This window comes from Toxoplasma gondii, chromosome XII, assembly GCF_000006565.2.
Source record: "Toxoplasma gondii ME49 chromosome XII, whole genome shotgun sequence".
Taxonomy (NCBI): Eukaryota; Apicomplexa; class Conoidasida; order Eucoccidiorida; family Sarcocystidae; genus Toxoplasma; species Toxoplasma gondii.
In genome coordinates, this window is record NC_031480.1 from 3,868,895 (window position 1) to 3,895,214 (window position 26,320).

General features: G+C 50.1%; 5 protein-coding genes across 5 annotated transcripts; 3 read left to right on the forward strand and 2 right to left on the reverse strand.

The window, feature by feature from the left end:
• Positions 1 to 462: 462 nt before the first annotated feature.
• On the forward strand, positions 463 to 5,450 carry TGME49_248460 (ubiquitin, putative). Its single transcript, XM_002367152.2, has 3 exons — positions 463 to 2,199; positions 3,112 to 3,250; positions 3,793 to 5,450. Exons 1-3 carry the CDS (start codon positions 1,911 to 1,913, stop codon positions 4,013 to 4,015), a joined length of 651 nt encoding a protein of 216 aa, XP_002367193.1. The 5' UTR covers positions 463 to 1,910; the 3' UTR covers positions 4,016 to 5,450.
• On the reverse strand, positions 5,421 to 12,438 carry SUB6 (subtilisin SUB6; the record flags this gene model as incomplete). Its single annotated transcript, XM_018780864.1, has 9 exons — positions 5,421 to 6,184; positions 6,500 to 6,679; positions 7,354 to 7,535; positions 7,950 to 8,060; positions 8,710 to 8,954; positions 9,364 to 9,545; positions 10,500 to 10,809; positions 11,291 to 11,758; positions 12,085 to 12,438. The coding sequence occupies 9 exons, from the start codon at positions 12,436 to 12,438 to the stop codon at positions 5,961 to 5,963; spliced, it is 2,256 nt and encodes a 751-aa protein (XP_018635002.1). The 3' UTR covers positions 5,421 to 5,960.
• A 2,936-nt stretch (positions 12,439 to 15,374) lies between these two features.
• On the forward strand, positions 15,375 to 17,562 carry RPS9 (ribosomal protein RPS9). The gene is made up of 3 exons (XM_002367154.1): positions 15,375 to 15,521; positions 16,291 to 16,444; positions 16,971 to 17,562. Exons 1-3 carry the CDS (start codon positions 15,459 to 15,461, stop codon positions 17,318 to 17,320), a joined length of 567 nt encoding a protein of 188 aa, XP_002367195.1. The 5' UTR covers positions 15,375 to 15,458; the 3' UTR covers positions 17,321 to 17,562.
• A 1,241-nt stretch (positions 17,563 to 18,803) lies between these two features.
• TGME49_248490 (hypothetical protein) lies at positions 18,804 to 21,563 on the reverse strand. The gene is made up of 3 exons (XM_002367155.2): positions 20,626 to 21,563; positions 19,962 to 20,053; positions 18,804 to 19,438 (listed from the first exon to the last, which is right to left on the reverse strand). Exons 1-3 carry the CDS (start codon positions 20,775 to 20,777, stop codon positions 19,311 to 19,313), a joined length of 372 nt encoding a protein of 123 aa, XP_002367196.1. The 5' UTR covers positions 20,778 to 21,563; the 3' UTR covers positions 18,804 to 19,310.
• A 155-nt stretch (positions 21,564 to 21,718) lies between these two features.
• On the forward strand, positions 21,719 to 25,869 carry TGME49_248500 (hypothetical protein). Its single transcript, XM_002367156.2, has 4 exons — positions 21,719 to 23,057; positions 23,505 to 23,574; positions 24,531 to 24,610; positions 25,145 to 25,869. Exons 1-4 carry the CDS (start codon positions 22,449 to 22,451, stop codon positions 25,424 to 25,426), a joined length of 1,041 nt encoding a protein of 346 aa, XP_002367197.1. The 5' UTR covers positions 21,719 to 22,448; the 3' UTR covers positions 25,427 to 25,869.
• The last annotated feature ends 451 nt before the right edge of the window (positions 25,870 to 26,320 follow it).

A 26,320-nucleotide genomic window follows, 5' to 3' on the forward strand; every position in this document is an offset into this window, starting at 1 on the left:
ACTCACATAAACTGTAACAAATGCACCCTGCCAACAATTTTCAAGGCGCCGAGGCCACTGGGCACGAGCGAGACTGGGGCGTACAGGCGTGAGAGCGGTGTTTGCGCCTCAACAGGTCACAACCACGAGAACGAGTGTACCTCAGTTTTTGTTGGAACACCTGCTTCATTAAGAGGTAGAGTGGCTGCATGGGTCAGGCTCGAATAGCCTTGCTTCGTAAAACATAGTTCTGCAGATGAATGTATCATCAAAAGGCAGATCAGTGTTTCATAAGACAGTAGTCCCGTGTTGCATGACGCACCTGTGGCTGCGCTTGCCATGAGCCTCAAACACCACGTGTGTGCATCGACTGGGCAATACATCTGCACATGTATTCGTTTTCTGTCATGATGAAACAGAGTAACGCATATCTGGCGATCACATTTTAGTCACGCAGGGGCGTCCGCTTGTGACTGATGAGCCGGTCAAAGATGATTGGGGTGCATTACCTCTGAGTTGATGATCACGGAGACGATTCACAGTGATGCCTCAAAAAAGAAGGCATTTATGATACCGACTATGCTTACACCCTTGATCGTTTCAGTCCTTCTAGACCACTCGATGAATCGTCTCACTGCGCAGAGAAAGTCTTTTCTCGGATCTTGGTGACAGGGAGACAAGTAGTTTGGTGAGGGTTGGGCGGCTCTGTCACCGGAACATAGTTCAGACACAAATGTATCGAAATCTATACACGCAGATAGTCAGAGGGATTCGTCGTTCTCCAGTAAGGTCACCTTCGTAGGAAATATGAAGCTCCATACATGTAGAGGTCGACTGAAATACTAGTATGGGTTAGAGTGGATGTAAACTGCCAGAATGCCAGGGAAAAAGACCCAACTGGGTCACTCGCAGTTCTCGACGGCTGCTGAAGAGGCAGCCAAACACTCATCTGTACGAAGGAAGTCCTCCTCTATAGATGGAAACTGACAAGGCAGGAGACGTCATGGAAAAAGTGCTTCTAAACATTTACATACGGAAGGGTGCAACTCCGGGGCAGCCACGTCCCTCAAAGAACCAATCACCCTGCAAAACGCCCACACGTGAGAGCCTAGAAGCCAGGACGAAGGAAATGTCGATGAACACTCGTGGACTACTTTTCGGATATGAAACGATGGAAATTGGAGAATAGTCTAAGCGCTCGGATTGGTCCGGCGGTTCTGGCATACGGGTCGTAGTTTGCCACACTCACTGCCACGTTTTCGAAGGAATTGCGGGGGGTTTCCACTGATGGCCTGAAGGCAGCCCTGCAAAACGCTGAAACATGTCGTCTCTAGCAATTTGTTCTCATTTGAAAGCACTTTTTGTTGGTCGTGGATGGGAGCTGCAAAAGACAACCATACTAATACTAATACACCGCTTTTTCTCGGTCCCCGTGGCTAGCAAAGCCCCGCGTGCCGATTGGGCAACTCTGTGCAATTCAATTACGGGACAGTGCACGTCAACTGGCTGAAGCCCTGGTGACAGGTTAGTCGGGAGGACAAGAGAGCACGTGAGAGTTTATCCTGTAGGAATTTGTCTGGTTTTACCGCGGCTCATCGCCTCTTTATTCTTTTGAACAAGTTGCGCTCTTACCTTTTTCTTCCTGCCGTCCCGTCGGAGTTCCCGTTGCGGTTGCAACCAGCCAGGTGCTTAGGTGTTGGTTGGTGCATGTATAGCTTACATACGAGTTTTTCTACACTAGACAAGGTTACGTTGTGCTGCGAGGAAAATACGGTTATTCTGAAGTTTTTCCAGTGGGTTACTCTGATTTGTCAAACTCGAGCTTTGCTCTTCTTCATAGAGTTAGATGTGTGCGTTCCTCTCAGTTCCCATTCCAGGGGTACAAGGCCGGGTATTTACTTCTTAACTGGCATAACTTTGTTTCGTCCGAGATGGAGCCGTGCACTGTCACCGTCACTGACTTCACTGGAGGTCGGCAGGGCTCTGATAAGGATAAACTGGTTGTTGAAGTCGATTCGGATATTACAGTTGCGGAGCTAAAGCAAAAAATAATCGATATGAGACCCGGACTGGTTGCCTCCCGAATCTTGCTCTACATGGGAAAAGTCAAGTTGGAGGACGCTAAACAACTTACCACATACAACAAATCTAAGAGAACAAAGATATCGCTCGAACTTTATGACATCCTCGACATCAAAGTGAAGGTGAAGACCCTACAACGTAAGCGGAAATGGAAAAACCAGAGGCAATTTTCATACCCACGACGGTGTTTCATGAAAGATCAGACTTGCAGTAATCTACCCACTTGGCATTTCTCAGGTGCTTGCTTTCTCTTCTTTGCTGTCTGGTAGTATGCACAAGTTTTCTTCTCCGTTATCAAGGCCTAATCATACCCTCCGTACTCGCCGTCATTCGCCGTCTGCTGTAATCCCTGTGTTATAACATATTCAGTTACCCGTGTCACATCAATGCTTTTTGTCTAGAGAGATTATCGCACTTTCCCTTTAGCTCACAGATCACTGATAGTCCTGTTTGTGTTATGTTAATCCACTTGCGGACATCCACCGTATCACAGGCGGCCTTCATATAAGCCTGTTGCACCTGGGACACAAAAAAGAAGCGTTGTCTCTTCGTATCCCGAGGGAGTATCGTGTCGTCATTATAGGTGCTTTCACCATCTCCAGGTGGATGCTGGAGTGGAAATTGTCGAACAGATAGGAGCAGTTTGCTCATCGTTACCTCGAGTCATGTGAATTAAAGTACACAAGAATACGAATGAGGTTGTGGTAGCAGTGGCTATAGCAAGTAGATATAAAGCTAAATAACTATAACTCCAGTAGACAGCTAAAATTGTTGGGTTTCCATATCCTAGCGGTATTCATGTTTGCTTGGAAGCTGTAGTTATTATCAATGTTGGTTTCGTATGAGCATAGAACCAGTCCGGTGTCCCAGCAGTAGCGGTTAAACTATACAAGAATCGAGTATAATCCATGCATATCAGGTGCCTCTTCTTCCAAATAAATTTCATGGAAAACCTAAAATTCGCCTGTTTGATTGACATTTAAACGCTAATATACAATAGTCCAAGATATTTTATCTATTGGTTTTGCTGCATTGCTTTATGTCCTGTAGAGTGCGGCACTGGAGGCTGTGTTATAATGCCCATATGGGCATTCTGCTGCCGACAAACGTACGTTCTCGAGGTTCCAGATCACGAGACAGTCGGTTTTCTCAGAAAACGGATCTGTGAAGAACTCGGCGATAATGAAAAGTGAGTATTTGCGTTAGAATTGAACACGAGTTGCAAGAACACGGTGGGTAGCCTGACGAGCCAGTACAGCCTCAGGGTAGTCTGTGAGTAATTTCTGCTTTCGCCTTGTGGGCACTGCTGTCCACTTATGGGATATGTGTTAAATAGGCTGCGAATTAAGGTTGGTGTGAATTATCTTTTACGGCGTATGACTTCTAGATATAGAAGAGACCAGTCAATTGCCCGCAGCCAGAAATACGTGGGTGACTGCGATGTTCAACCACCTTACAAAGCTGTTATTTTTGTCTCGATGAAAGTGTGGCTGAGTACACGTCAATCCGAAACATCTAGTCAACTGCGTGACGTATTCGAGCGCCTGTGGATGAAGGGTGGCAATGCGGCAATGTGATCCACTATCCTCCCGCCGTTCAGTCCAGTTCTTTGTGGGTAGTTCTCCACGACCAGGCATACTCCACCACCTGAAGAAGATGTCGAAGTGTTGCGCTTTTCGACTCAAATGCATGCTCTGTTTCTTTTTCTCTGTTCGGTGATGTGTCTTTTAGTTACCCCCTAAGTAAAATCCGGCTTTCCTTTGAACGGAGACTGTTGGCAGACGACTGGGAGGAACTTCGAAGCGTTGGCATCAAAGATGGCAGCACAGTTACACTTTTCGTGAAGCTGTTCTATTTCAACAATCAGAAGGCCGCGAAAGATGCGGAGGAGAAGAAGAATGCTGCGGTTTCATCCACGCCTGTAAACCAAGACGAGGCTGCACAGGAGAATTAGGAACAGAAACAGAGTGGAAAAAGCAATCAAGACCCACGAGAACAGGTGGTTGGACTCCTCTTACAGGCGCATTTGTTTTCAAAGTGCCCAATGAGTCAGCGTGGACAGCGCATTGGCGTCAATGACCACGTTGTTTTGCTCATTCACGCACGTGAGAGGCTTACACCATTTTTCAAGAGTCCTTGATCCTCCCACTCTTTGTCCAGTAGCATAGGACAAGAAATCAGGTGCGTGCAAGCTTCACCCTATAACGGTGTGCAAGAGGCCAAGCTGGTTGTCTGCTTGCGGGAGTTGGCATCCTGCTCCAGTGCGTATCTTGTTTTTTCATTCAGCGTGATGCAGCGATTGGTGTGCTCTTTTCACGGCAGTGTCCAGGCGACGTAAACACTAGATCGGCATCCCGTTTTCAGTTCTTGACGCAGAAGCTAAAGGAAGAAGGGGAAGCCTGTTTTTAGTTCCGGCGGTTTTGTCCTTTTGTACCACGCTCGCCTTTTGTAAGGAGGTGATGGGAACGCGATATATGCCTGTTCTCCACTGTTGTCTCAAGAGGGTGGTGGAAAGCTTGGGAATGTGTGTGGAAATCGTTATTTGTGGTACTGTGGTTCGGTGTCCATTCCCATGTGTAACAGGGAGGATGTTTCGGAACACAGATAGTGATGGCTGGAGACCTACATACTTGATCTTATGTGCTCACATTATATAAAACTCAAATCGAACAATCCGAGGTGTTACGGTAGCTGGGATACTGAGTATGACACCAGTGTAAGTGCCAACTTGGAAAGACGAGTAAGTTTCACAGGCTTCTAATTCACTGCCATATATGGTTTGTGAAATGGGGAACAGGCACTAAGTGGAAGGCTGAGCGCGTTTCATTGATGCTCCAGCGAAAAGTGCCGCAAGGGTTTGTATATAGTGACCCCCTACTGCTTTCAAACCTTAACAGAGGTCAAGACCGGCTTGCTAGATCCCGTTGGCCTGCAAAGATTTCGTTGCACCCTGCTGCTGTCGCATTTTCTGTCTATTACTCTCCGTACTTATCCCGACATTGAATACGCTTTTGTGGTACGTCTAAGAAAATACCGAAGACTACACAAAATACTTGAACAAGAAACTGCATTCAGCCATCGTTTGCATCTTTCCCATCCGGGTGCCGTTCTTTGGACAGGAAAGGGCACCCTTTGCCAGTGAACATGCATTCGCGACTGCCACGTCTCTTGCGTGTTTCAGACTGCAAGAGTTTTATAGCAGAAATGTGTGCTCACATTCTAAGTCCGTGGCGATTAATGCACCCATACGTGAAGCCGTTTACAAAGTCTCTAAGTGTTGATTCCCAAAACTGTATTGGTTCGTATGAACTCACGGACTTACTGATTCGGTGTATATAACATTTTTGACTAGCTTCAGCATCTCTTGTGTCATGCCAGCAATATTACTTGGAGAACACCAATCGGTTTCAACAATTTGTACTAACGGGCTCTCTTGTGCGAACTGAAGAGCAGCGCTTTCTACACCGACACGAAAAGATCATAGTATTTGCAGGAAAAAAGTATCTCATGCTCACATTGACTGTTTTCTTGAGTGGACACACAAGATTCAGCGCGCAAATCGTGCAAGCAAAATAAGAACGACCCTCAGGTAACCTGAATGTATTTTCAGAGCGTCGTTGTTTTCTCATTCAAATATAGCACGGCTTTTGGGCATTAACGAAGGGAAGGTAACTGGCTCGTAAAATGTCTGGATGATGCTTAAGAGGCGTGCTAAGCACTCCAACTTCTCCGTCGGCGCGGGTAAAACCTCTTTCGGTCCGGCGGTCTTCAACTGCTGATGGATGGAATCAACTCCTTGTATAGAGGCTCACTTGTATTCATGCTTTCCTTATAATCAGCCTCAAAGCACTGGGAGACGGAACAACACGCTCGTCAGTTGCTTCCTCTACGTACTCCGTTCAAAATGACGTCAGCAACCACAGGTGCTGAACGAGAGGCGCAAAGACCACGAACAAAATCCCTACGGAAGAACTACCTGCGGTGAAAAGCGTGTGGGAGACGCTCCCTTGAGCTTGGTAACCGCCACTGGGATCCGGAAACTCAGCCCTGTAGGCAGAGGGGATTGTGTCGTAATAATGGAGAGCCTTGTAGAAATTGACTACGCCGTTTACTCTTCCAGCACCTGCCCGACATTCACGCACCACATGCTAGAGATCGTACTGCCGCCGGGAAGATAGCCACACAGCTCCTCCACCAACTGCACTTATCAGAAAGCTTCTCTGATTCGGGACGTACGGCATGAAGGGCTACAGAGTCTCCGTCATGCCACGAGGAGAGCGGTAATGGCTGAATTTAGTCCCTATAAACTTTAGTAGTCCGGGACCGTGTTGATTTAACATACAGCTAACAGGTTATCCAGAGTTTTTCGGATCCTAATCAGGAACAGGTAATTCTGTAGCCATCGCTCAGTCATTGTGAATCGCGGTGCCAGAAATACCTGCAACGCCCTGTGACCCAGTCACCGAATACATAATCGCCTCCTTGACTCGCATACTCTTCTTTTTGGTATTCTGGACCCAACCAACTGGTTGTGTTATCTCAAAATGCGTCCAGAGAGCAGCCGCCATCCCGGACACCATCGGCGCGGCGAAAGATGTGCCGTCTATAAACTCGTAGCCTGTGAGGTTTGACATATCAAAAACCAGTCACGTAGTGAGCAGCCCTCATGCTAGGGTCTTCGATTGTATGCATATAGGCTTGCAGGCACATGCTGAAGATAATGCGAGCATGTTGACGTTACCGTTATCTGGTATATCTATATGCTACAGACTCATCGTTATGGCCACTCTCACATAAACACACATTTAACGGATGCGTGAATGCATTTGTACACATGCATATCTATATAGATGCTGACTTCCGTGTAGAGTTAGTTAGTTAGTTTCAGTATCCCCACATGAACGAATCAGGCGCAGATGCATGAAGTACCAGTTACACCGTACAGTCCTGCGTAACCCAGAACCTGCAACCGCGTGATTTGCTGCTTATGCGCTTCGAGTGCCCTCATGTATACTCCATACTATCTAGGGAGCTAGTGACTGACACTATGGAAGCGTCAAAGTGTCGCGCTCAGCAAGGGCTTAACGCCACCTGCATATACAAGGTGGGAGGTGTGGGGTTTCAGTGCGAAAACAATAATCGGCTCCCGAAAGAAAACTGGAAGCTCATGCGTGATGGCTACAAACTGGTGTGTTAACATCTTTTCAGTCTCTTCGAAGGTCGTTTCGTCCGCGAATCGTCGAAATCTGGGCAAGACACTGACACACGAAAATTCGCTGTTCTCGAGCTTACAATACTTGCATGTCTTCTCCACCTGATTTGGCATTTTGTTAGTCCCAACGAAAATGCTTTGACCCGGAGCAAACACGTCCACAGCGTTCTTCCCGTAATTAGAGAATGTCGCCCGGTGGCCTGTGACGTCATTTGCTCCAACATTCAGGATGCCCTCAAGATCAAAAGCTCCTGGAGTAAATCTGCAGTGACGAAATAGCACCAATAGATAGTAGGCGAGAAAGGCCATCAAGCGCATCAGAGGATGGCAACACTTCAGATTTTTCCACCTACCACATCAAAAATGTATCCGAAAGTTCTGAGTACTGTTCAGCCAGCTGTATACATCTCGACAAGAAGCCTTTCCTTAAGCCACAACTTCGGCAGGACATATTTGAAAAAATGCCAATCGGGTGCACGTTTTGTCGCAAGAATCACATTCACCAGCATCCTAAAACAGGAGCGGCATGACTCCCTTATATACACAAATGTGACAAACGGTTGCGAATTATGAGCGCACGTCCAATGGCGTCCCTTCCCTCAGGTGTCGCACGTAAGCGCCCGAATAATCTTCCCCCTGACGTAGTATCTTGCTGCAGCAGGGGCCACATGCTTACAGGCAGGTGTTATCACTGTCGACGTCGCAGCCGCTGTTACCAGCTGCCGTAACAGCTAAGTGGTCGGCTTCAGAAGCTCGTCGAAACGCCGTGAATTCCGCTTGGTCAAACCTAAATGGTAATACATGGGCGATAATGCAGTTATGGGTTGGTGGGCTGAGGACAGCCAGACGCATTCTGAGAATTTGCGTGCCTGCCTAACGCTGGTCTGCCGTCGTGAGGGTCGCCACCGCTTGCAAACCGGTCGGCACGACCTGACATCGCTGAGCTTTACAGTAACACCCAGTCTTACTTATCGACAAAACAGCATGAACCGACCACGGTAAGCTATTGATAAATGATTGCTTCGTGTCCCTCACCTCAGTAGATTAGCCATGTTAGCAAAGCGTTCGCGCGAGTCTGTAGGGGCCCGCTATGTTACTTCTACATAGTTAAAGCGTCGATTACGGAGCTTCCGCTATTGATATCTGGTGTCAGCAGGCGGGTGGCGGGCAGATCATGGCATGTCAGAAATGTGTACCATTTTCTACCAACGAATGCACTGCATTTTTGCAGTGGGGGAGATTCCGAGATAGTATTTTCTATTGCCATTCGAGGGCTCACGGATTCGGGGTTTCGGGCTACTGAGACACTCTACCTTCCTCACTGTCGGACAACTGCACAACGTTCATAGAGTATACCATCCCGACAGTGGACAGCGTCTCTGTGTTTATGTTGAATTCGGATGTCCACGGACTACGAATCAACAACGATGACGTACCCTTTCCCACCGTAGGAATGATTAGAGACCTTGGCACCCATTCTCAACGCATAATCGAGCGCGGGAATGGTGCCAGAAAGCCAAATGCCATCTCGTCCACCCACTCGTAGACACATGACTTTGCCAGTCGACATGATGCCTCTACCACCAGCGTTGTTCCCGTGCCTGGCTGCAAGAATGGACGTCACAGACGTCCCGTGGCCGAGGTCATCAACAAAAGGATACGCCTGGTCTCCAACGAAGTCCTGCTCATCACTCGAAAAGACACATGGCGCCTGAAAGCGTCTGTTTTCGAAAGGTGCCTTCTTCTGCGCACAGCGCTGAGCAGTCTCTCCCAACAACGGTGAGATTAGTGGTGTTCCTGATGCTAGGATACAAGGTAGCTTCACCTCTTTCCGAAGGCAGAAGAATCTAGGTACAGTCTGCTTGAATTCATGTGTCTTGTGCAAGAACGAACACCAATGTGGCTGCGGATCGGTTCGAGATCCTCTCTATATAGTCGCGTACTGCCGGGCAATGTTTCTGTGTGAACGCTGCGCCGTTCTCCCCCACGGATTGCTGCGCGAACACGGTTGATGGCAATAGCTATCTGCGAACAGGGAATACTCGATATATGAGTGTGGAAATGCCACAGCTCGTGCGGATTTTGCCTACCCATCCGAAGCAATCATCCACATAGCCGTTTCCATCGTCGTCGATCCTATTCTCGCAGTCGGTCTCCCCTTTGTTGATCCAGAACCGGCTATTTTCGATATCGAACCCATCAATAAAGTCTTGGTGTATAAAACAACCAGTGTCCAGCACCGCCACAACAAAATCGTCGGCTATGGCATTTCCTGCGATGTGAAACACGAACAGAGGCAACGGGTAACAAACACGACAGATTGAGTGCCTTTTAGTTTCAGAGCGGTCTCGCCGAATCACGCCATTGACAGAATCTGAGCGCCTTTTTATGTATGTGAAAATTAAAAACACAGTAGAGAGGGGATGCTGCTTGGCCTGCTAGATAAGCAGCGGAGACTTCTAATAATACAGGCAGTGTGAACCGATGAACGCTTCAGATAACCGACACAATGTACAGTATTCGGAAAGCGAATGCGTTCATTTCTACATGCACTCGGGCAGCTGTGAACATCAGTGACATCATGTGCCTGAAAGCCGGCGGAGTCAGGCTGAACCGGTAGTGACAGAGTCTGGCTCCACTGCGGTGTCGTGCTCCTTTCGGATACTGTGACGTCACCCGATTAAACATGACAGTGGAAATGAAAAATGACAATGCATATAGTTGCGTAAGGCTTTCGTCAACATGCACCCGTTTTGACATTTCACCTGTGAAAATATCCTTCCACAGGAACACGAGGAAATAGAAAAAATTACGCGGGGTGAAGCATCATCTAGCGGACGATGCGCTGTCACATTGAAGCAATCTCCCAACGGCACATTATAATACACAACGCGCTTTAAGGCTCTCACACGCTCAAAAGCTGGCTTCTCTATCATATTGTACTATGTTACACTTGCTTTGTCAAAAGATTCATGACACTCAACAGGACAATCACCTGACTCTGCATACTGCAGCGTGTTTCTTCAAGCCGTATGCATGTACTGACATTGTGTTACGCGTATTCCTTTCGCCGTAACGGTAACCAGTGCTACGTTCATGCAGAGCTCTTATTACGATAGTCGTCGAGCGCGTATGCTTGAGAGCCGTATCCTTGGTGCTTGAGGGCTATTGGAGTTTCCCCAGTAAATCGTTCATTAAGGAAAGTACCACAGAACGCCCGACTTGCCCGGTCTTCCAGCCAGCTCAGGCCACGCAAGGTCAGCCCAAAGCGTATAGTTTCCGAGGAAGGAATGAAGATACCACTGTCTAGCCTGATCCGGGTCGCCACCTCCTGTTGCCGCCATCGGAGTTTTCGCGATATCCGGGACCTGCACTTCGCGTTTCTGATCATCAGACATTTTCAAGATGCAACTGGTTGCCTCGCGCGCCGAAGCAGCCATATTTCTTTCTCCATTTGCTGTGCTAGTAGTCTCCCGTTTCTCTGCAAGCCGACGAACAACCGCTGGAATTTCGGACGCCTTCGTGATCCCCCAGATCTGAAGGATGTCATCGAACGCACAGAGACAGAGGAGATAAACGGGGGTCCTCGTTGAGGCTGTTCAAAGTGCCCTGTACACTTGGATAAGTCGTGCAACGTATGCTAACTTGCTTGTACGTTTTAGGCGTCAGCGGTACTTTTAGGGCGATTTTTACTTATTTCCTTGATTAAGCGTTTCCGCATGGAAGCGGGAATACATTCAGAAGAAATAGTCTATCGAGGGACCGGGAGCGGACGGCATCCCGCTTGGAGTGTGAGTGGCACTACCCGTGGTAGTAACAGTAAAGACCCGGACTGACGTGTAGCGGCCGGTAGGTGGCATGTGTGCTACTCAGAAGAAGCCACTAACGGTTTTTGTTGTGAGCCTTTATTGTTATAAATGAGGACCTTTGTCAGGTGGCTTTCCTGAGACTGTCCAAATGCACTCATAGGTCTGCTCATGGGGTGTCTTGTGCAAGACGGTGGACTCGGATCGTTACCTCCTTATGCTTTTTCAAATTTTTAAGGTGCAAGACGTCGACACCGAGTCGCGAATAATGTGCCGCTTCAAGAGTTGGCACATCCTTCGCGAGCATGACATTCTGCAGCTCCTTTCTACACTGTCCCTCGCACGGTACCCCGTGTCCAGGACCCCCTACTTGGAGCCCTAAAGCGCTGGCAATGATGCCCAATGCATATTCACGTCCTTTGAGCATCTGGCGGACTTCAGGATCGGTTTTGTCCTTTAATCCAATCCGGTCTCGGAGATAAACTCCTCTTTTCAGTACAATTCGTTCCGACGAGTCGTGAAGCTCGTACTCGTCGAAGACGGGGACAGAGCCGTCATATTGAGAAGGCGTGGATTCCACGACTCTTGACGGAAGATCCTTGAGGCAGCTTGTGTCCCATTCCACGATGACTCGGTCTGTTGGACTTGTTTTCACTTCTTTTTGTAGCCTCTTCAGAGCCTGAAAGTCCACAAATTCATTCAATGTGGCTTCGCGGTGACACTGTATTACCTCCGATTAAAATTCAGCTTCCTGCCTTGAGCAAGGTACTGCTTTGCCACCTGGTCCCTCCACGATGTTCTCTTATTTGCCACCCCTGCCGTATTCATCAAATCGAAGTGCAGTTGGTTGACGTGCAAACGTCCTATAAGTTTATTGAAGCACTATGGCAACGATGATAGTGCAGCTTCCACCGTCATCTAGCTTGATCACCGTCTTGACTGGCGAAGTGACGTTTTTATACGGAATGTGCTGGTATAGAGAAAGCCAACGAAGACGAATGGTACCTCGATGCGATCCTGTCGAACTTGTGCTGGATCCATAAATCTGAGTTCTGAGCTCTCGATGATGCGCTCTTCTGGATCGGGTCGATGCTCGCAGTCAAGCTTGTCTACACTGAATGAGGGATGCATCCCCAAGACGACCGTGTAGTACTTTTTGCACAGTGCGCGTTTCAAATGTTCAGTTGATATCCATGCCTCCCGCTCTGCACTCTTCGGCGCCTCGGCAAACCCCGAGATTTCTTGGGTTGCCTGGCTTCCATTGTACTTCTTGTCACTTCCAGCAGCACGTCCTACGACTAGGTCAACGTACGGGTATATAAAGAACAGCAGAAGAACGAGGGAATGCCATGGATACATCTTGCCATACTGCGTCAGCAGACGAACTTAGGAGGAATCGGCGGGCGCCGCACAGAACGTCCGCTTCCTGGGTGCATCCGGCAAGGCTAGCGGGCGACTTCGCGAGGAGGGGCCCGGAGGCCATTCTCCGGGGAGAGAGGGAAAGCATTCACACGTCAGTGCACAGTTCTTTCGATTTCATCCCTTCCGATCCTCCTGAAACTTTTGACTTCCGTCCAAGAAATGGCCAACGGGAAGAGGGACCCGTCGCTGGGGTGTAGCGGGAACGGCTTTGCTCCTAGCCCATTTCCGTACGACGTCTCCTTTCTCGCTTGACAGCGTGATTACCAACCGTTCTGTGTCTCGCCCCACCAATGTTTGTTTTCACTCAGAGTCCAGTCCATGAACGCTGCTAGGAAACATTGCTCAGCCCCCACGAGGCCCCAATTTGGGAGAGACAGAGACGCTTCTAACAGAACCGGGGCGATACACTGGCGGTCCTGTCGGTGCTAGTCTAGGACTCGTATGTTTTTTTTGTTTACCGCGTTTTCCGTCCCGTTGGGGAAACTGGCAAGCATTGTTGTCTTTCTCTTCGGAATCTGAAAATACCAAAATGGCTGCATATATCTCCTATAGTACGCTGTACTAGATGAACAATAGTAGAGTCACTGGCCAAGAAAGGAGTGCCAACGCACTCATGAAGGAAGCGAAAGAATGAGGTCACGAAAAAGGAGTGCCATAGACAGTAAAACAGACAATTTCTTTCGTCATTTTGTCCCCTCGCGGTCAAAAATTTGTTCCCTAGCGTGTTTTGCAACGTGAATTGTTTGCCTCTCTTTACGAGACGGCACCAAAGAGCATCCACAGTATAAGAAGCAACGGTAGAGACGCCCACAAGCAAGAAGTATTAAGGAGTCTAGACGACCTGAAAAACCACAGGTGACTTGCACCCAAGCGTAGGCCTCAAATATTAAGCCACGAGTTCAATGGATGCCCGCTGGCATCTGTATGCCAGTCAAAACAACGCCACAGCTTTACGCGAAGAGATGATCTGGTTTCATTAACTCGCAAGTTGCTTTCGCTATAATCTTGATTGTGGGAGGCAGCTCATTCGATACGATGCCATAGCGTCGAGGAAAACTGAGACCCTTAAATAGAAGTTCGTCGTTCAATAGCTGTACATTTAGTCCTTGTCTTCTATACACCCAACACATTCCAATTCCGTCTAGTCAACCACGCATTTCAAGCAAGCGTCGACAGTGGCGTTATCGCCGCGCATGTCTGTAGTCTTCTCAGTGGCAGAAGGTCGTCTGGCGACTCCCAACGCCGTGATTCTTCAATAAACAGGGAATACTACATTGCACTGGAGATGACACGTGATTCGCACATTCTCCCGTTTGTTTAAGTTGGAGGATGGGCAATAGTCACGCTAAAACATTGGTAAAACGTTCTGGCAAGCATCGGCACGGGATGCGTCTGTATCCCCAATAGTTCGGGCTGTTACCGCTTGAAACAAAGAACAACTCTTTTGCTGTTGCCCGATTCCGCACCCCTGTCCCACTCAGCGTGTCACCGTTCAGCATGTCGGGAATTGTCGGTTCTTAACAAAGAGAGAACCAGTCTAGCGGCACCGCTTCTAGTCGACCATTCACCAAAGTAAAAACTGTGGTGTGAAAACACCGCTGAAGAAGTGCGCATGGAAAAGACGTTTAGGATGCCGTTCTCAAATATTCGTATGCAAACAACTGCCTGAGAGACAATGGGGTCCCTTATATAAGTATGATGGAAGGTCTGAGTCTTTTGAGGAAGCAGGCGGGTTCACGTGTTCAACTCATCCAGATGGGTTGTGACGCCAGACTGGCGCGTCCCCTACCCAATTTTCTGCATCTGGTGCGATGCTGGGACCTATGTGAGCCCAGAAGTTCACCTGGCAATATCCGTGGCGAAACAAAAATTTCTCGGTAGACGCAAAACTAGCGCACCCTGTCCCTGCTTGCGTTCACATAACATCGTACCGTCGCGTTACACATACGCCAAAGGAAGGACCCTCGTGATCATAACAGCAGGAATTGCTCGAATACCCTTCCCCGGAAACCCGTTGACCCGTTCCCGGTATATTTCCTCTACACTCTTCCCGCAAAGAGATGCTGGTTCACGTGTTTGCTACTAATTGACCCTTCTAGTTGCCAGAAAAGCCATAAATGCACGCTTTGTGTGCACGCGCTGCAGGTCTTCAAGCTTCCGTCCACAACAAAAAGGGGTAGCGCCACCACATCTCTCACTAACTTCCTACGGCGTAGGCGTGGTCTCACTGACGCTGACGTAAGCGGGGGCTGTAGCTACTCGGTTGTGGGCACGAGTTTGCACAAGCAAGCTGTCTACAACTACACAATGAGCTCCCCACCCTCTTGATTCGTTCACAAGAGTCGAGATGGTGCCGGGCAGATACGTTAGCAGAAAATCTGGTTGACGACTCCACGGTTTACTCCGTTATTCCCATGATGTTGCTCGCAACGGATTCACAGACAGTGGAAGTTCTCCATTTCATTGTCGGCCGACTTCTTACACATAGTCGGATCAGTCAGCAACCTCTAGGCATGAACGACTCGGTCGCGCTATATAACGTCGAGAGATTTCTGTAAGCTTTTTGTATTCGGTCACATAGTCCTTCCATGCTCACGCGAGAGCGGTAGCGAATTCGCGCAGAAAACAGCATTCGAAGACACACTCTTTTCGTTTTTGCGACACGGCTACCCTGTAAAATACGAGGTACATTCGTCTTATAATCGAGACGGCCCCGCTTCGCGATGGGGAGACAAGGACACCTACCAAGACTGACGGGGAAACCGGAGAATTTTCGGCTTCAGTGGTGGCGGCATGCAGTCGCAAACACCATGCCGACTCGCGCGCGGATGGGAGACACCCAGTTGTCCCCTACGGCAGCAGTTGGCGGAGGGAACGATTTCTTGTGCGTTGTGTGGACTTCTTTATTTTGGGAAGAAGGGGCAATTTTCTCTCTTTTGTAGACCTCCCTCGGCATCATGACGAAGTCCTACCGTACGTATAGCAAGACTGCTCGCAGTCCCAAGCGTCCCTTTGAAAAGGTAAACACTAGCACAATTACTGCATTGGCTCCCCGTTCCTTGCTTTTCTGCCGGGCCACCCCTCGAAGAGCCCTGTGGGGTGGAGTCCTTTCAAGACCTAATTTGGAATTCTAGATTCTGCGTTTCCCCTACAATTCGTCAGTTCAAAGGGCGGCAGTTCGATGGAGAGTCCTACGATGAAGCGGACCTGCATTTGCCCCCGGTTTCGCGTCAACTACGCATTATGGGAAGGTTTGCATGTGCTGGCCGCGCCGCGCAGCTGGGAATTTGTGTGGAACTATGCCTTCAACAATTTGGGAGATGTTCGTGCGTTTTTGTGCCTTTTTCGGGACACCCATGCTTACGCGCGTGTCACTGCTGGCTGTGGAGTACTGGGGGCATCTGGCATTGTTCAGGGCGATTGTGGAGGCTGTTGTTAGGCACCTCCGCCACTGAGCGCTTCAGCTGCGTTCCTCCGTGAGCTGGAGCGTCTGGGTTTTCAAATATTTTTCTGGGACTCGGCGCGTGTTTTGGGCTTCTGTGCCTGCATTTGTTTGACTGTTTGCAGTCTTTGGACCTGCATGTATCTGCTGGTTCCCTTATAAGTCCTCGTGCCCCGTAGTGCTAGCAAATGACTCTACCGTCCAAACTTGTGCTGTACCTCTGAGGTGGCGTGTTTGCGAGCGCGCCCCTCCTTGGATCTACCCTCTTGTGCAGGAAGTCGTTGCGTTGCGTGTGCAAAAGGCCCATTCGTGCGGGTTTGTCTGCTCTCTTTCCTCCCTCTCTCCAGGAACGCTTGGACCAGGAAATGAAACTCCTGGGCGAGTACGGTCTGAAGAACAAGCGAGAGGTGTGGCGCGTGCAGTACGCCCTTGCTAAGATTCGTTCTGCAGCCAGAGAGTTGCTTACTCTGGAAGAGAAAGATCCCCGCAGAGTTTTCCAAGGTACGCTTGCCAGTGACTTCGTTACGCCGCTTCCGCCTAAAACCACCACACACTTTTTCGCTGCTCTCTTCATTTTTGTGTGGAAGTGTAGCGGAGGAGCTTCCAGTATTTGAAGGCAGTTGTGCAGAGCAAAGCGTTACACTGCGCAAAACGTTAAACTTCCTGTACCCAACTATGCGAGTCCTCGAGAACGGCGTTGCGCCAGTTGGTTGATTTCTCGTCTTCGCTGCGCGAGATGGAGTATCGAAGGCTTGCAGCAAGGATTCAAATGAGCAAGTCGTCTGTGGCCCAATTTCACGAAGGTGCCGTCAAAGTAAACATGGCACTCCGTTTGTTTCGCTGTTCCACGTTTGATTCCGTTTTTGCTCGAGAGCCGTGCCTTACCTACTAGTAAAATTTCACACAGTGCGTTCGCCTTTGGTTCGCGTATCCGAGCGAAAGCGAGTTTGAAAACCGGTGGGGGCTAATGCGGCTTTTCACTGAAATACAAGAAGTGCGTGCCTCACCTTTGTTGTGCTTTTCTCAGGAACTGCTCTGTTGCGTCGCATGGTTCGTCTGGGACTCTTGGGCGAGTCTGAGCAGAAGCTCGATTACGTCCTCGGCCTCACTGTCGCCAAGTTTCTGGAGAGACGCCTTCAGACCAAGGTGTTCAAGCTTGGTTTGGCGAAATCCATTCACCACGCTCGTGTTCTTATCCGTCAGCGCCACATTCGCGTGGGAAAGCACATCGTCGATATCCCCTCTTTCATGGTCCGTGTAGATTCTGAGAAGCACGTTGACTACGCGATCACCTCTCCGTTCGGAGGTGGCCGTCCGGGCCGTGTAAAGAGACGCTCTCTGAAGGGCGGCAACGCTGAGGGTGGAGACGACGAGTAAAGATACATATATGCTTCGTCTATTGTGCGTAGGAAGATTCCTTGGGAGAGAGGTAAAGCGTTTTGGCTCGACCGCGGCATGTTTTTGTTATAACTGTCGAAGGACGGGGGCGAGGGGACCGGGTGCCGTCGTGACAGTCGAGAAACGAAAATCATCTCTCAATCTTTGAGCAAAATTCCGCTTGCCTGATGCGGCGTGCTGCCGAACGGAGGTGTTCTTTTGGAAATTTCTGCTGACCGACAGGAGCGCCGTGGCTCCGTGGAGCCTCGGGAGGACCGAAGAGTCGCCGCTCGACTCTCCGGAGCACGACGAGGCAGCTCTGTCAAAAAAAGCACGAGCACTGAATTTTGTGCTTCTGCACGTCTTTCACAGTTCGCGTAGCTCAAGGGGAGACGCGAACGCGAAAACCTACCTGCTGGTGCAGACAGTGGGTAGGGACTGCAGACACTGTGAGGCACATACATACGCATACTGACCTGAGGGAGCAGTAGATGTATTTTGTACAGATCAGTGAATATCGGTGCAGGAGACTGTCGCAGACCAAGTGGCTCCATACGGGAAGGTGAAAAAATAGACTTGCTGAGTGGTGACATTACTAAGAGGGAATAATCCACAGAACTGTTATAGTACACAGAGAATCTCGTACGATCCAACCTCCACAGCAACATAGGCCTGTTACACGAAGTGGTACGTTTACACCAGAAGCACTCGAATGGTGTACGAATGGGTCGCCTGTCTTGCCGCGAAAAATACATTATACATGCTTCATGCCACGAGCAAGTCGCCCGCAATCACTCACTCTTTGTTCCACTACACAGCCGACTCCAGGTGCGTTATGAAACCCTCATCTCACTTAAGGTCTCAGATGGTCAGTAAAGCTTATAATTAGCTGACTTTTGTGTATGACAGGCTCTGCGCCGCAGTTGTTAGATACAGACAACAAGTTCTTTATGCCTGCTGCACAGCATCACCTCAGTGGACTGCTAATCACCCATCCACGGACTGCATTTCGACTTACGACTGTTGACGAATGAAGCGGCTGTTAAATAACTATAGCTCGAGTTATAGACCTTTTACGTACAGCTGTACGGAACGTAACAATAATCCCCAGAAACAAGTAGATTATATAAATCAGCAGACCAACCAGAATCCAACCCGCATATTCCGTACGGACTAACATTAGGAAATAGACTACCAAAGTGAATATCATGATATTTGTACAGCTGTGCGCTGGTGGTTCAAGAGTCGTTTTCCCAAGAACTAAGGCTATCTTCCACAAGCGACGCACATCTTATATGGTAGATTAGCTACCATTCGATGGTTTTATGTGTTCACATCGGTAAAACTCAAAACAAATAAACAGAGACATTATAGTACCTCGGATAGTTTATTTCAATGCCCAAGGAACGCTAAGAGCCATCACGCTGAGAAAGACAGTGACCGTGTCAGTTGGTAAACGAGGCAGCCGTGAGAAAGTCTCTAACGGGTTTAAACGGCCAAGTATCTCTCGCATGTGTTGTGCCTGATTCTGAGCAACATGGGGTCAGGGGAGGCATGTCTTCCAGTTCGTATTACCGAACATTCGGCCCGCGATTTCCCATGTCTTTACTCGAGCAATGACGCGGATGACCAACAGAGCGCATGTACGTAGTCCTAACACTACTCGCTGTCATTTCCTCAGAAGATTCGTTGTCAGCCTCGTGCTCCATCGTCCACTTCATGAGACAAAAATAGTTTTCGACGTTTTCGTCTCAGCGAGAAACAAATCCATTCAGCATCTTCAGAAGAAACCCAAAGCTTGAAGGTAGTGAGTCTACAACACATTCGCAACACCGGCCACCGGACCCGTGATCAAAAAAACGATCGACATCCTGTTTCATTGTCATTTACAGACAAGCAGGGGCGTAACACAATTGCCAAGAAACGCGTGCTATCCGCACTCTTCGCCAGAAGCAGTCGAGAATTTGTCCAAGTTCGCTCTAGAGTCGCCTCACAACCTTCGGTTCCCTGCTCGTTTCTTTCTTCGCGTGAGTGGAACACCAACGACTTGTTCGAGCCGGCTCTGGAGTTCTCGTGATGGGATGCATGCACCGTTCTCTATACAGCGCACCACGCTACCTGCGAAGAACACAAAAGAATTCACCAAAAATACACCATCTGTCATTTGGTTTCAAAAGTCCCTCCCGCCCCTATATATATATATATATATATATATATATATGCATATGACGGAGTCGAGAGAATGCGGCGAGCTGTGTGCAGCTGCAGAGTGGCCTGGTGCAACCCTACTTACACGGACGGGGAAGAACGAAAAGGCAACATTGATTTATGCAAGAAGAACGCGACACGAATGTGCTCACCCGTAGAAGTCGCTACGCGCGCCCCCCTACACACAGCCACCTACCAACAGACACTTGACAAAATATACGTTCGTGGAGACAGACGCCGCCTTTCCTCCCGTTTCTCCTGATGGCCACGGACACTGTAAGAGCTCCCTTCCTTCTCTGTCCCTGGTATTGTTCCTCCGCTGCCTAGCTTGTGCAGCATCGCAAGGAAAGCTCTGCTCTCATGTCGAAGGCGAAACAGCACAAAACGTCAACGAATCCGTGAACTGGTACGGAGAGACAAATGACCTCCTTACCGGGCCAGTTCTTTATTTCCTGTCTCTGAGCCTCGGAAACATTCAGCCTCACAAACTTCTCCACGCTGTCACGAGTCAATCCTTTTGACATCCTGCAAGGCCACCAAAAAGGCAAAAAGCCGCACCGCTGCGTCCAACGAATCTGGCTTCATCGCCTCCCTTCCAGAGAAGACATGGACAGATTTACAAGTCTTCAGATAGAATATTTGCCTACGGATAGTGTCGTGTCAGGAGGGACACCAACATGGCAAGAGAATGCGTCGGGGTTCTGTACCCATCGACACCAACCGACCGGAAACCGTGGTGTCTTGTCATTTATATACATCGTGCCGTGTTTGTTGAGTTCCTTGTATCTACGTAGCTCACTGCCCAGCTTCAGGATTAGGCCAAAAGAGTTCACTAACGACACTGAGAAATAGATCGCGTAAGTGCCTGGAAAACGACTTCCGAAGCACCCGCACTTGCAGATGCATGTCCGGTCAGGACTGAACGTAGTAACAACGTGGAGCAATGCAGAAAAGGCAGCTTCCCTCCTCGACACCGACTCCGAGCAAGCAACATGTCGCGAAAGGGCCTGTTTCGGAGGACTTCCCAGGGGTTTCCGACGGAGGACTACCAATTACCCATTGCTCAATACACTTCTTTGCGTGTTTTTTCTGCTAACCGTGCAAAGAACAGCGCTGCTCCAAGGTGAGGAAAAGCCGTTGGCTTGAAGCCTTTGTTTGTCCGGACTTGTCCACGGCTGCCCACACGAAAGTGCAGGGTGCTCCACACTCGCTGAGACACGCGACTATAGAGGGACCGCAGAACCCCCATGTTTTTTTCCCTGCATGTGCTTGTGAGACTTTGGAGAGGAAAAAGGTTAGGAGACACTGTCCACCAAGAACTTGACGCAAAGAAGTTCAGCAAGAAGCAGACGCGCCTCGGCAAGGCAAAGCCCCAGCGGGCGAGACCCACAGACGCGCCGGGAACTGACCCCGCAAAACGCGGGACGTTTGCAGCCAGAAAAGACGTCAAGGTCGTCTTCTTTTTCTGTTCTGCTGGAAAAATAGGCTGGTTTCAAAGTGGTGAGCAGATGACACGTGTGCCGAAGGGAGAGAAAACGAAACGGAGAATGTCTCAAGGGAGAATGAAGCCTACGCGTGATGGATGCTCGGCCAACACCCGGCAACAGGACGGGGAGAGAGACGATTCAGAAGACCTGAAAAAGGCAAGAGAATGCGCGACAAACTCAAGCGAAACCGGCTGAAAGGCTCACCACGAAACCAAACTCTCGAAAGCACACCGACGAAAAACGGCGTACTCAAGACATGGGGAGGCGAGCAGGAGAGAGGAGAGAAAAGTCGGGCCTCAGAAAACCGAAGGCGATACGAAAGCATCTGTGAAGGAAGACGCAACAAAGCGATATCGTTTTCACTAGAAGAGCAGAAAGGGGCACCCAGATGCGCTACTCTGTGCGCCGGTTTCAGAGAACAGGCAGGAGATGAACAAAACCGTTACACCTGTTTGTAGAGAGAACGAGAAACAGGGAATGGCGGCGTCTCTCCCTCGCGACCAGGAAAAAACTCTTCCGACGGGGAAAACGCCTCACTGATTCCTTTCAAAGACATCATGAACTCTGGCTCGAAGTTCCACACTGCACTCTTGACAGCATTCATTTCGTTCACATGCCCAAGCAGCCGTCTCTGCATGCACACTCGAGATGATAACGTCTCGTGGAAGCCTGTGCCCTTCTCTTCAGTCTTTGTCAAGGTGAAACACAGGTCGCCGTCCGAAAAAACTTGATGCTTTCTTCTTTCTGCTTTTTCTCCCTTTCTCGGCTCTGCTCGTCCACAGCTCTGCGTCCTCAGAGGGGAGCCACCTTGTCTCCAGCGGGTTTCGTTCTCAGCCCCGGAACGCCGTCGTTCATTTGCCACTTGTTCCGCTCTTCTGAGTCTTTCCTTTCTACCTTGCTCGCATTTGTGTGGCTTCTCCCCCAGTTTTCCGGCGTCTTGTGGCTCCTCCCTTCTGGGACGCCTCCCAGGCCTCCTTTCGAACTCGACAAATCCACCTGTGCCAGCACAGCTGTCCGTCCACCCATGTGCAGAAACACCCAGAGTGCAGTTTGCGTCTGAACAGCTGTCGACTCGAGGCTAAGCCTTCTGCAGGTGGAGTACGCAGAGTAAACAAAAAACTGCTGTTAAACTCGAAAGTCAAACGTATTTACGTCGTCACTGTGGACGTTTCGATGAGAAACTCGCCAAGTGCACGAACCGTTTTAGAGGGGAAATTTTCTTCGCTGCCGCAAGAAAAACTACAGACCAGGACTCGGGTGCATCTGTTTCTCGTGTGTACTATCTCAGGGAGGTGACAGACGGGGAGATGAGGGCTTGTCCCCTTGTTCCTTCCCTTCCACTTCGTTTTCCTTCCGCGTCTGTCGCCTTGCTCTCTCCGTGAGAAGCAGGTGCTCTTTCTTCTTCTTCTTCCCCTCTGTGTGACGACTGAACCATGTCGCTGTTTGGGGTGAAGCCACAGACTCAGCCGTCGTCGACGGGATTCCTCAGCTCTTCCTCGGGGACGGCCGGGAGTCTGTTTTCTTCCGCGTCGTCTGCCCAGGCACCTGCGTCTTCTGCATCTGTCGGCCTCTTCTCGTCTTCTTCCTCGCTAGCCGCTGCCTCCGCGCTGTCCTCTTCGCCCTCCTCTTCGCTCTCCTCTCTCCCGCTTCACCAGCAGCAGTACGTAGAGGCCATTAGTCGCCGCACTCAGCAGACAGAGACGCTCTTGTCTGACCAGAACCGGTCGATGGTGAACTTCTTGTACCAGTTCGACCCGGCGCATGCAGCGACGCACAAGAACGCGCTGTTGGAGAACCAGCTGCAGTCCTTTGCGGTGCAGAATCCAGTCGAGGGCGCCGCCCTCCTTGCCAAGTGGCGAAAGGCTTCGTCGAGGAGCGCCGATCCGCAGAACTGCCTCATCGTCCCCGTTCAAGGCGTCCAGGAGCTTTCGGCCCGAGTCACGATGGTTGCACAGGCCACAGAGCTCCTTGCGGAGACTCTCGGAACTGTCGCGAAAGACACGGAGAGACTGATGGCGAGAAACCAGCAAATGCGAGAAAAGGTAGGCGCGCGGCGTCAGAGAAGACTGCCGGAGACCAGAGGAGCAGCGGAGAGGCATGCGGACGAAAGGCGGACAAGCGAGAGGGCGAGGACACAGAGGCGGGGAGGAAGATGACGAGGCAGAAGAACCCAGGAAGGAAGGAGAGAAACGAAACAACAGGCTTGGACAAACGCGAGGCTCTTCGCGTTGACGAGCTGTACGAATCTCGCGTTTGCGTTCGCTGCTGATCCCAAGAATTCGATTCAGACGATTTGTTCTGCATTCCAGACGGAGTCACGCATACGCGACAACGGAGCAATCTGGAATCGCCCAGATACACATCGAGAAGTGACGAGTGTTCGGGAGCTAGCATCATGCGCTTTCATGCGTCTCGATGTCGCGAACGCCTCACTGGAAACTCGTCATATTTCTTGTTTTTTCTTTCTTTGCTCCTGCGGCTTGCCTCAGTTGGACCTCATTCGGCAGCGACACACCTCCCTCGGCCACGAATTCATCAAAGTGGTGAATTTGATCGAAAGTGAGGAAACAGACTTGCGTACCGAGTCTCCTTCTGGGGCTGTCTGCGGCCTCGCCCGGCTGCCGATTTGCTCCCCTTTCCCCTGTCTCCTTGGGAGGATGCTGCGTAGCGATTATCGCGCGCTTCAGAATTCTCGTCTCCCTCGTCCTCTGCGGTTGCGAACTGAGTAGCCAAACGTCTTCGCCGTGATCTGTGGACATTCAGGCGTTTTTGAATTCGTCCACGTCTGCGCTTGTACGGGTGCACATGCATGCGTCGGTGTCAGCGGAGTACGCGACACGGTCTGTTCGTCCAGAGGACAAACTTAGCCTGCTAGCGCTGTGTCACAGTAGAACCGCAACATATTTTGGACCCAGTAAACACAGAGTTTCAAGATCTAAAACAGCACAGTCCACGTCGGACGAATTTAGGCCGGTCAGCGCAGAGAATCAGACCTGATACTCATCAACTGACTCTTGAATGATACAGGGTAGCAGATGCTGAAACATGGAAAACGAACATCTTTCTCTACTTCGCAAGAAACAGAGAGACAGACTTACAATAGCATATCCCCGTAGCCACTTCTCCGGCCTTTATGTCATATCCAGAAACACAGTGCCTCTGACTCTCTTCCTGTATGTAACTTCTAGCGCGAGCGCATTCTTACACATGCATGCGTGACATAGGTATTTATATCTGTATATATATACATTCATATATATATATATATATATATATATATATATATACGTATCTGCGGATGTCATGTGTGCGTTTTTATCTACGGATTTATGTCTATGTGTATAAGTGTGTATGAAGAAGTGCTCGGTGTGGTGCTTCACCTTGTAAAGTAGAACACCGTAAGATGAGGAAGATGTATTTTTTTTATTTAATACATCACCGATGGTAAACTGTAGTTTTGGTTGTCGATGGATTCAACAAAGGAACAGAATGGCGTAAACATTGTTACTCTGCAGATGTGGCTGTGAGCCGAGGCGTGGCGGAGAAGAACCCTCGCAGCGAGGCGGCCAATGCACAGATCCTTGCGTCCCTCGAGGTGAGTTCGTCTCTGACTTTGTGTCTGCCTTTCCGAGTCTGAGCTTCTGTCTGTTTTCTTCCACATCCTGACAGATTTGGAAGACCCCGTACTGGATCTCTCTGGCAGTCAATCTTCCACACATTTTTCTAGCTCCGAGAAGCTTGTATTGTGTCCTTGAGGAGCTCATCGATAGTGTCTCCGTTTCCGATGCTTTGAGCCCAACGCCGCTTTTGAGGTGTGTGTCTCCTTTCTGTCGCGCTTCACCTTTTTGCAAGGCCACCTTGCTGCCGGGTGCCCTTTCGCTCGACGTCACTCTCAGCACCCATTGAAGATTTTGTGTGGACTGGACAGAGACACGCATGCAGCTTTAGCATCCTAACTGTGTCCTCTGTCCACTTTTTTTGAGGTTGAACGGGAGACACCGGGAACAGACCTTTGCACCTCGGCCTTTGCATGTGCGAGCGGCGTGGATCATCCTCGTCGATGGCTGCGACAATTCCACTCCGGCCCCGCGTTGCTTTTCGGCTTTCTATTCGCTTTCTCTTTTCTCAGGAGGAGTTTCCCTGGGAAGAGTGGCAGCGACGAATCGATCTGCTGCGCGTGTGGCTTCCGACGCTGCAACGCACGAGTGCGACCGCTACAGGCTTTCCAGCCCCGTCGGCCGACGAGAGGTCAAAGCCGGTTTTAGACAAAGAGCAAGAAGAAAGTCTTGTCGATGTCCTTTCTGCCCAAACGGAGGCCGTGGAGGCCACAACGCAGAGTCTGGCGAACACCGAACAAGATGTCGAGCGCCTGGAGAGCGCAGTGAGCCGCCGCAGAAAAGGAGTGCGGTAAACCGAGGGGAGAGAGTCGTTTGTCGGGGATCTCTCAAAAGAACTGCGCTGAGCAAGCAAAAAGGGACGACGTCTGGCGAAGCGAGACAGAGTTATCGAGAACGATGGCCGCGGGAGAAGAAGCGGGGACTAGCGCGAGCCTGTAGGACGCACGCCAGGCCACGGAGACACGACGTGAAAGCCGTGGGGAAGGAGAGAAAAAACGAAAAAGCAAAAGACAGAACCTGTTCGAGGCGCGACACTGCGGGAGTCGCGCACAGAAATCAAGAATCTTTAAGATACATCCACTCTCGACTTCGTTCTCGAATCGGAGACCGAGATGTGGCGCGGTGTGTGATTGACTGCTTGCATTTCTGCATCGGAGTCCAGTATTCTCCCATGTGGGCTCTTCTCGCCAGTTTGTTTCCCTTGGCATTCGAAGACCGTTAAAGCTCTTCTACGCAATTCCACACACCGAGTTTGGATGCATTTGCTTTCCTCGCTGGTATCGCCTGTCCCCGAAGCAGAGTGTGCTGGAAGGCCTCACGCTTCGACCACAAGGGGCTCGACTGGACTGTACACGTCCCTCCTCTACGTACTCACCTGCAGAGATGTAGACAGTTGCACTCCACGCATTGGCGCATATCTGCAAGTTGCTTTGCACCACAGACACACCGGAGAGGCTCGTTTCGCCAACCCCCCCCGTCCCTGTCTGTCACGAGTCTGCCGGCGGATGTTCATATCAAACATGTGCGTCTGGGATCGCCGCTGTACCAACTGGAGTTCGCACCCGCCAGTCAACTTAGTCGGAAAAACGTTTTCCCCGTCTCTGCGGCGACTGCCAGTCTGGCGCGCGATGTCACATGCCTCTCTCCACCCGCGCGGGTCCAACAGAACAGCTGGGACGCGAACGGCG

Bases quoted from the DNA above. Each gene is read 5' to 3' on its own strand.
- TGME49_248460 (XM_002367152.2), top strand. From the start codon at position 1,911: ATGGAGCCGTGCACTGTCACCGTCACTGACTTCACTGGAGGTCGGCAG. The intron at 2,200-3,111 runs GTAAGCGGAAAT...TATGTCCTGTAG, and splicing joins GAAGGTGAAGACCCTACAAC to AGTGCGGCACTGGAGGCTGT. The intron at 3,251-3,792 runs GTGAGTATTTGC...TGTGTCTTTTAG, and splicing joins GAACTCGGCGATAATGAAAA to TTACCCCCTAAGTAAAATCC.
- RPS9 (XM_002367154.1), top strand. From the start codon at position 15,459: ATGACGAAGTCCTACCGTACGTATAGCAAGACTGCTCGCAGTCCCAAG. The intron at 15,522-16,290 runs GTAAACACTAGC...CCCTCTCTCCAG, and splicing joins CCAAGCGTCCCTTTGAAAAG to GAACGCTTGGACCAGGAAAT. The intron at 16,445-16,970 runs GTACGCTTGCCA...TGCTTTTCTCAG, and splicing joins TCCCCGCAGAGTTTTCCAAG to GAACTGCTCTGTTGCGTCGC.
- TGME49_248490 (XM_002367155.2), bottom strand. From the start codon at position 20,777: ATGGGGGTTCTGCGGTCCCTCTATAGTCGCGTGTCTCAGCGAGTGTGG. The intron at 20,054-20,625 runs GTTAGCAGAAAA...GTGGCCTTGCAG, and splicing joins GCAGCGCTGTTCTTTGCACG to GATGTCAAAAGGATTGACTC. The intron at 19,439-19,961 runs GTAAGGAGGTCA...TGTTCTTCGCAG, and splicing joins GGAAATAAAGAACTGGCCCG to GTAGCGTGGTGCGCTGTATA.
- TGME49_248500 (XM_002367156.2), top strand. From the start codon at position 22,449: ATGTCGCTGTTTGGGGTGAAGCCACAGACTCAGCCGTCGTCGACGGGA. The intron at 23,058-23,504 runs GTAGGCGCGCGG...GGCTTGCCTCAG, and splicing joins ACCAGCAAATGCGAGAAAAG to TTGGACCTCATTCGGCAGCG. The intron at 24,611-25,144 runs GTGAGTTCGTCT...CTCTTTTCTCAG, and splicing joins AGATCCTTGCGTCCCTCGAG to GAGGAGTTTCCCTGGGAAGA.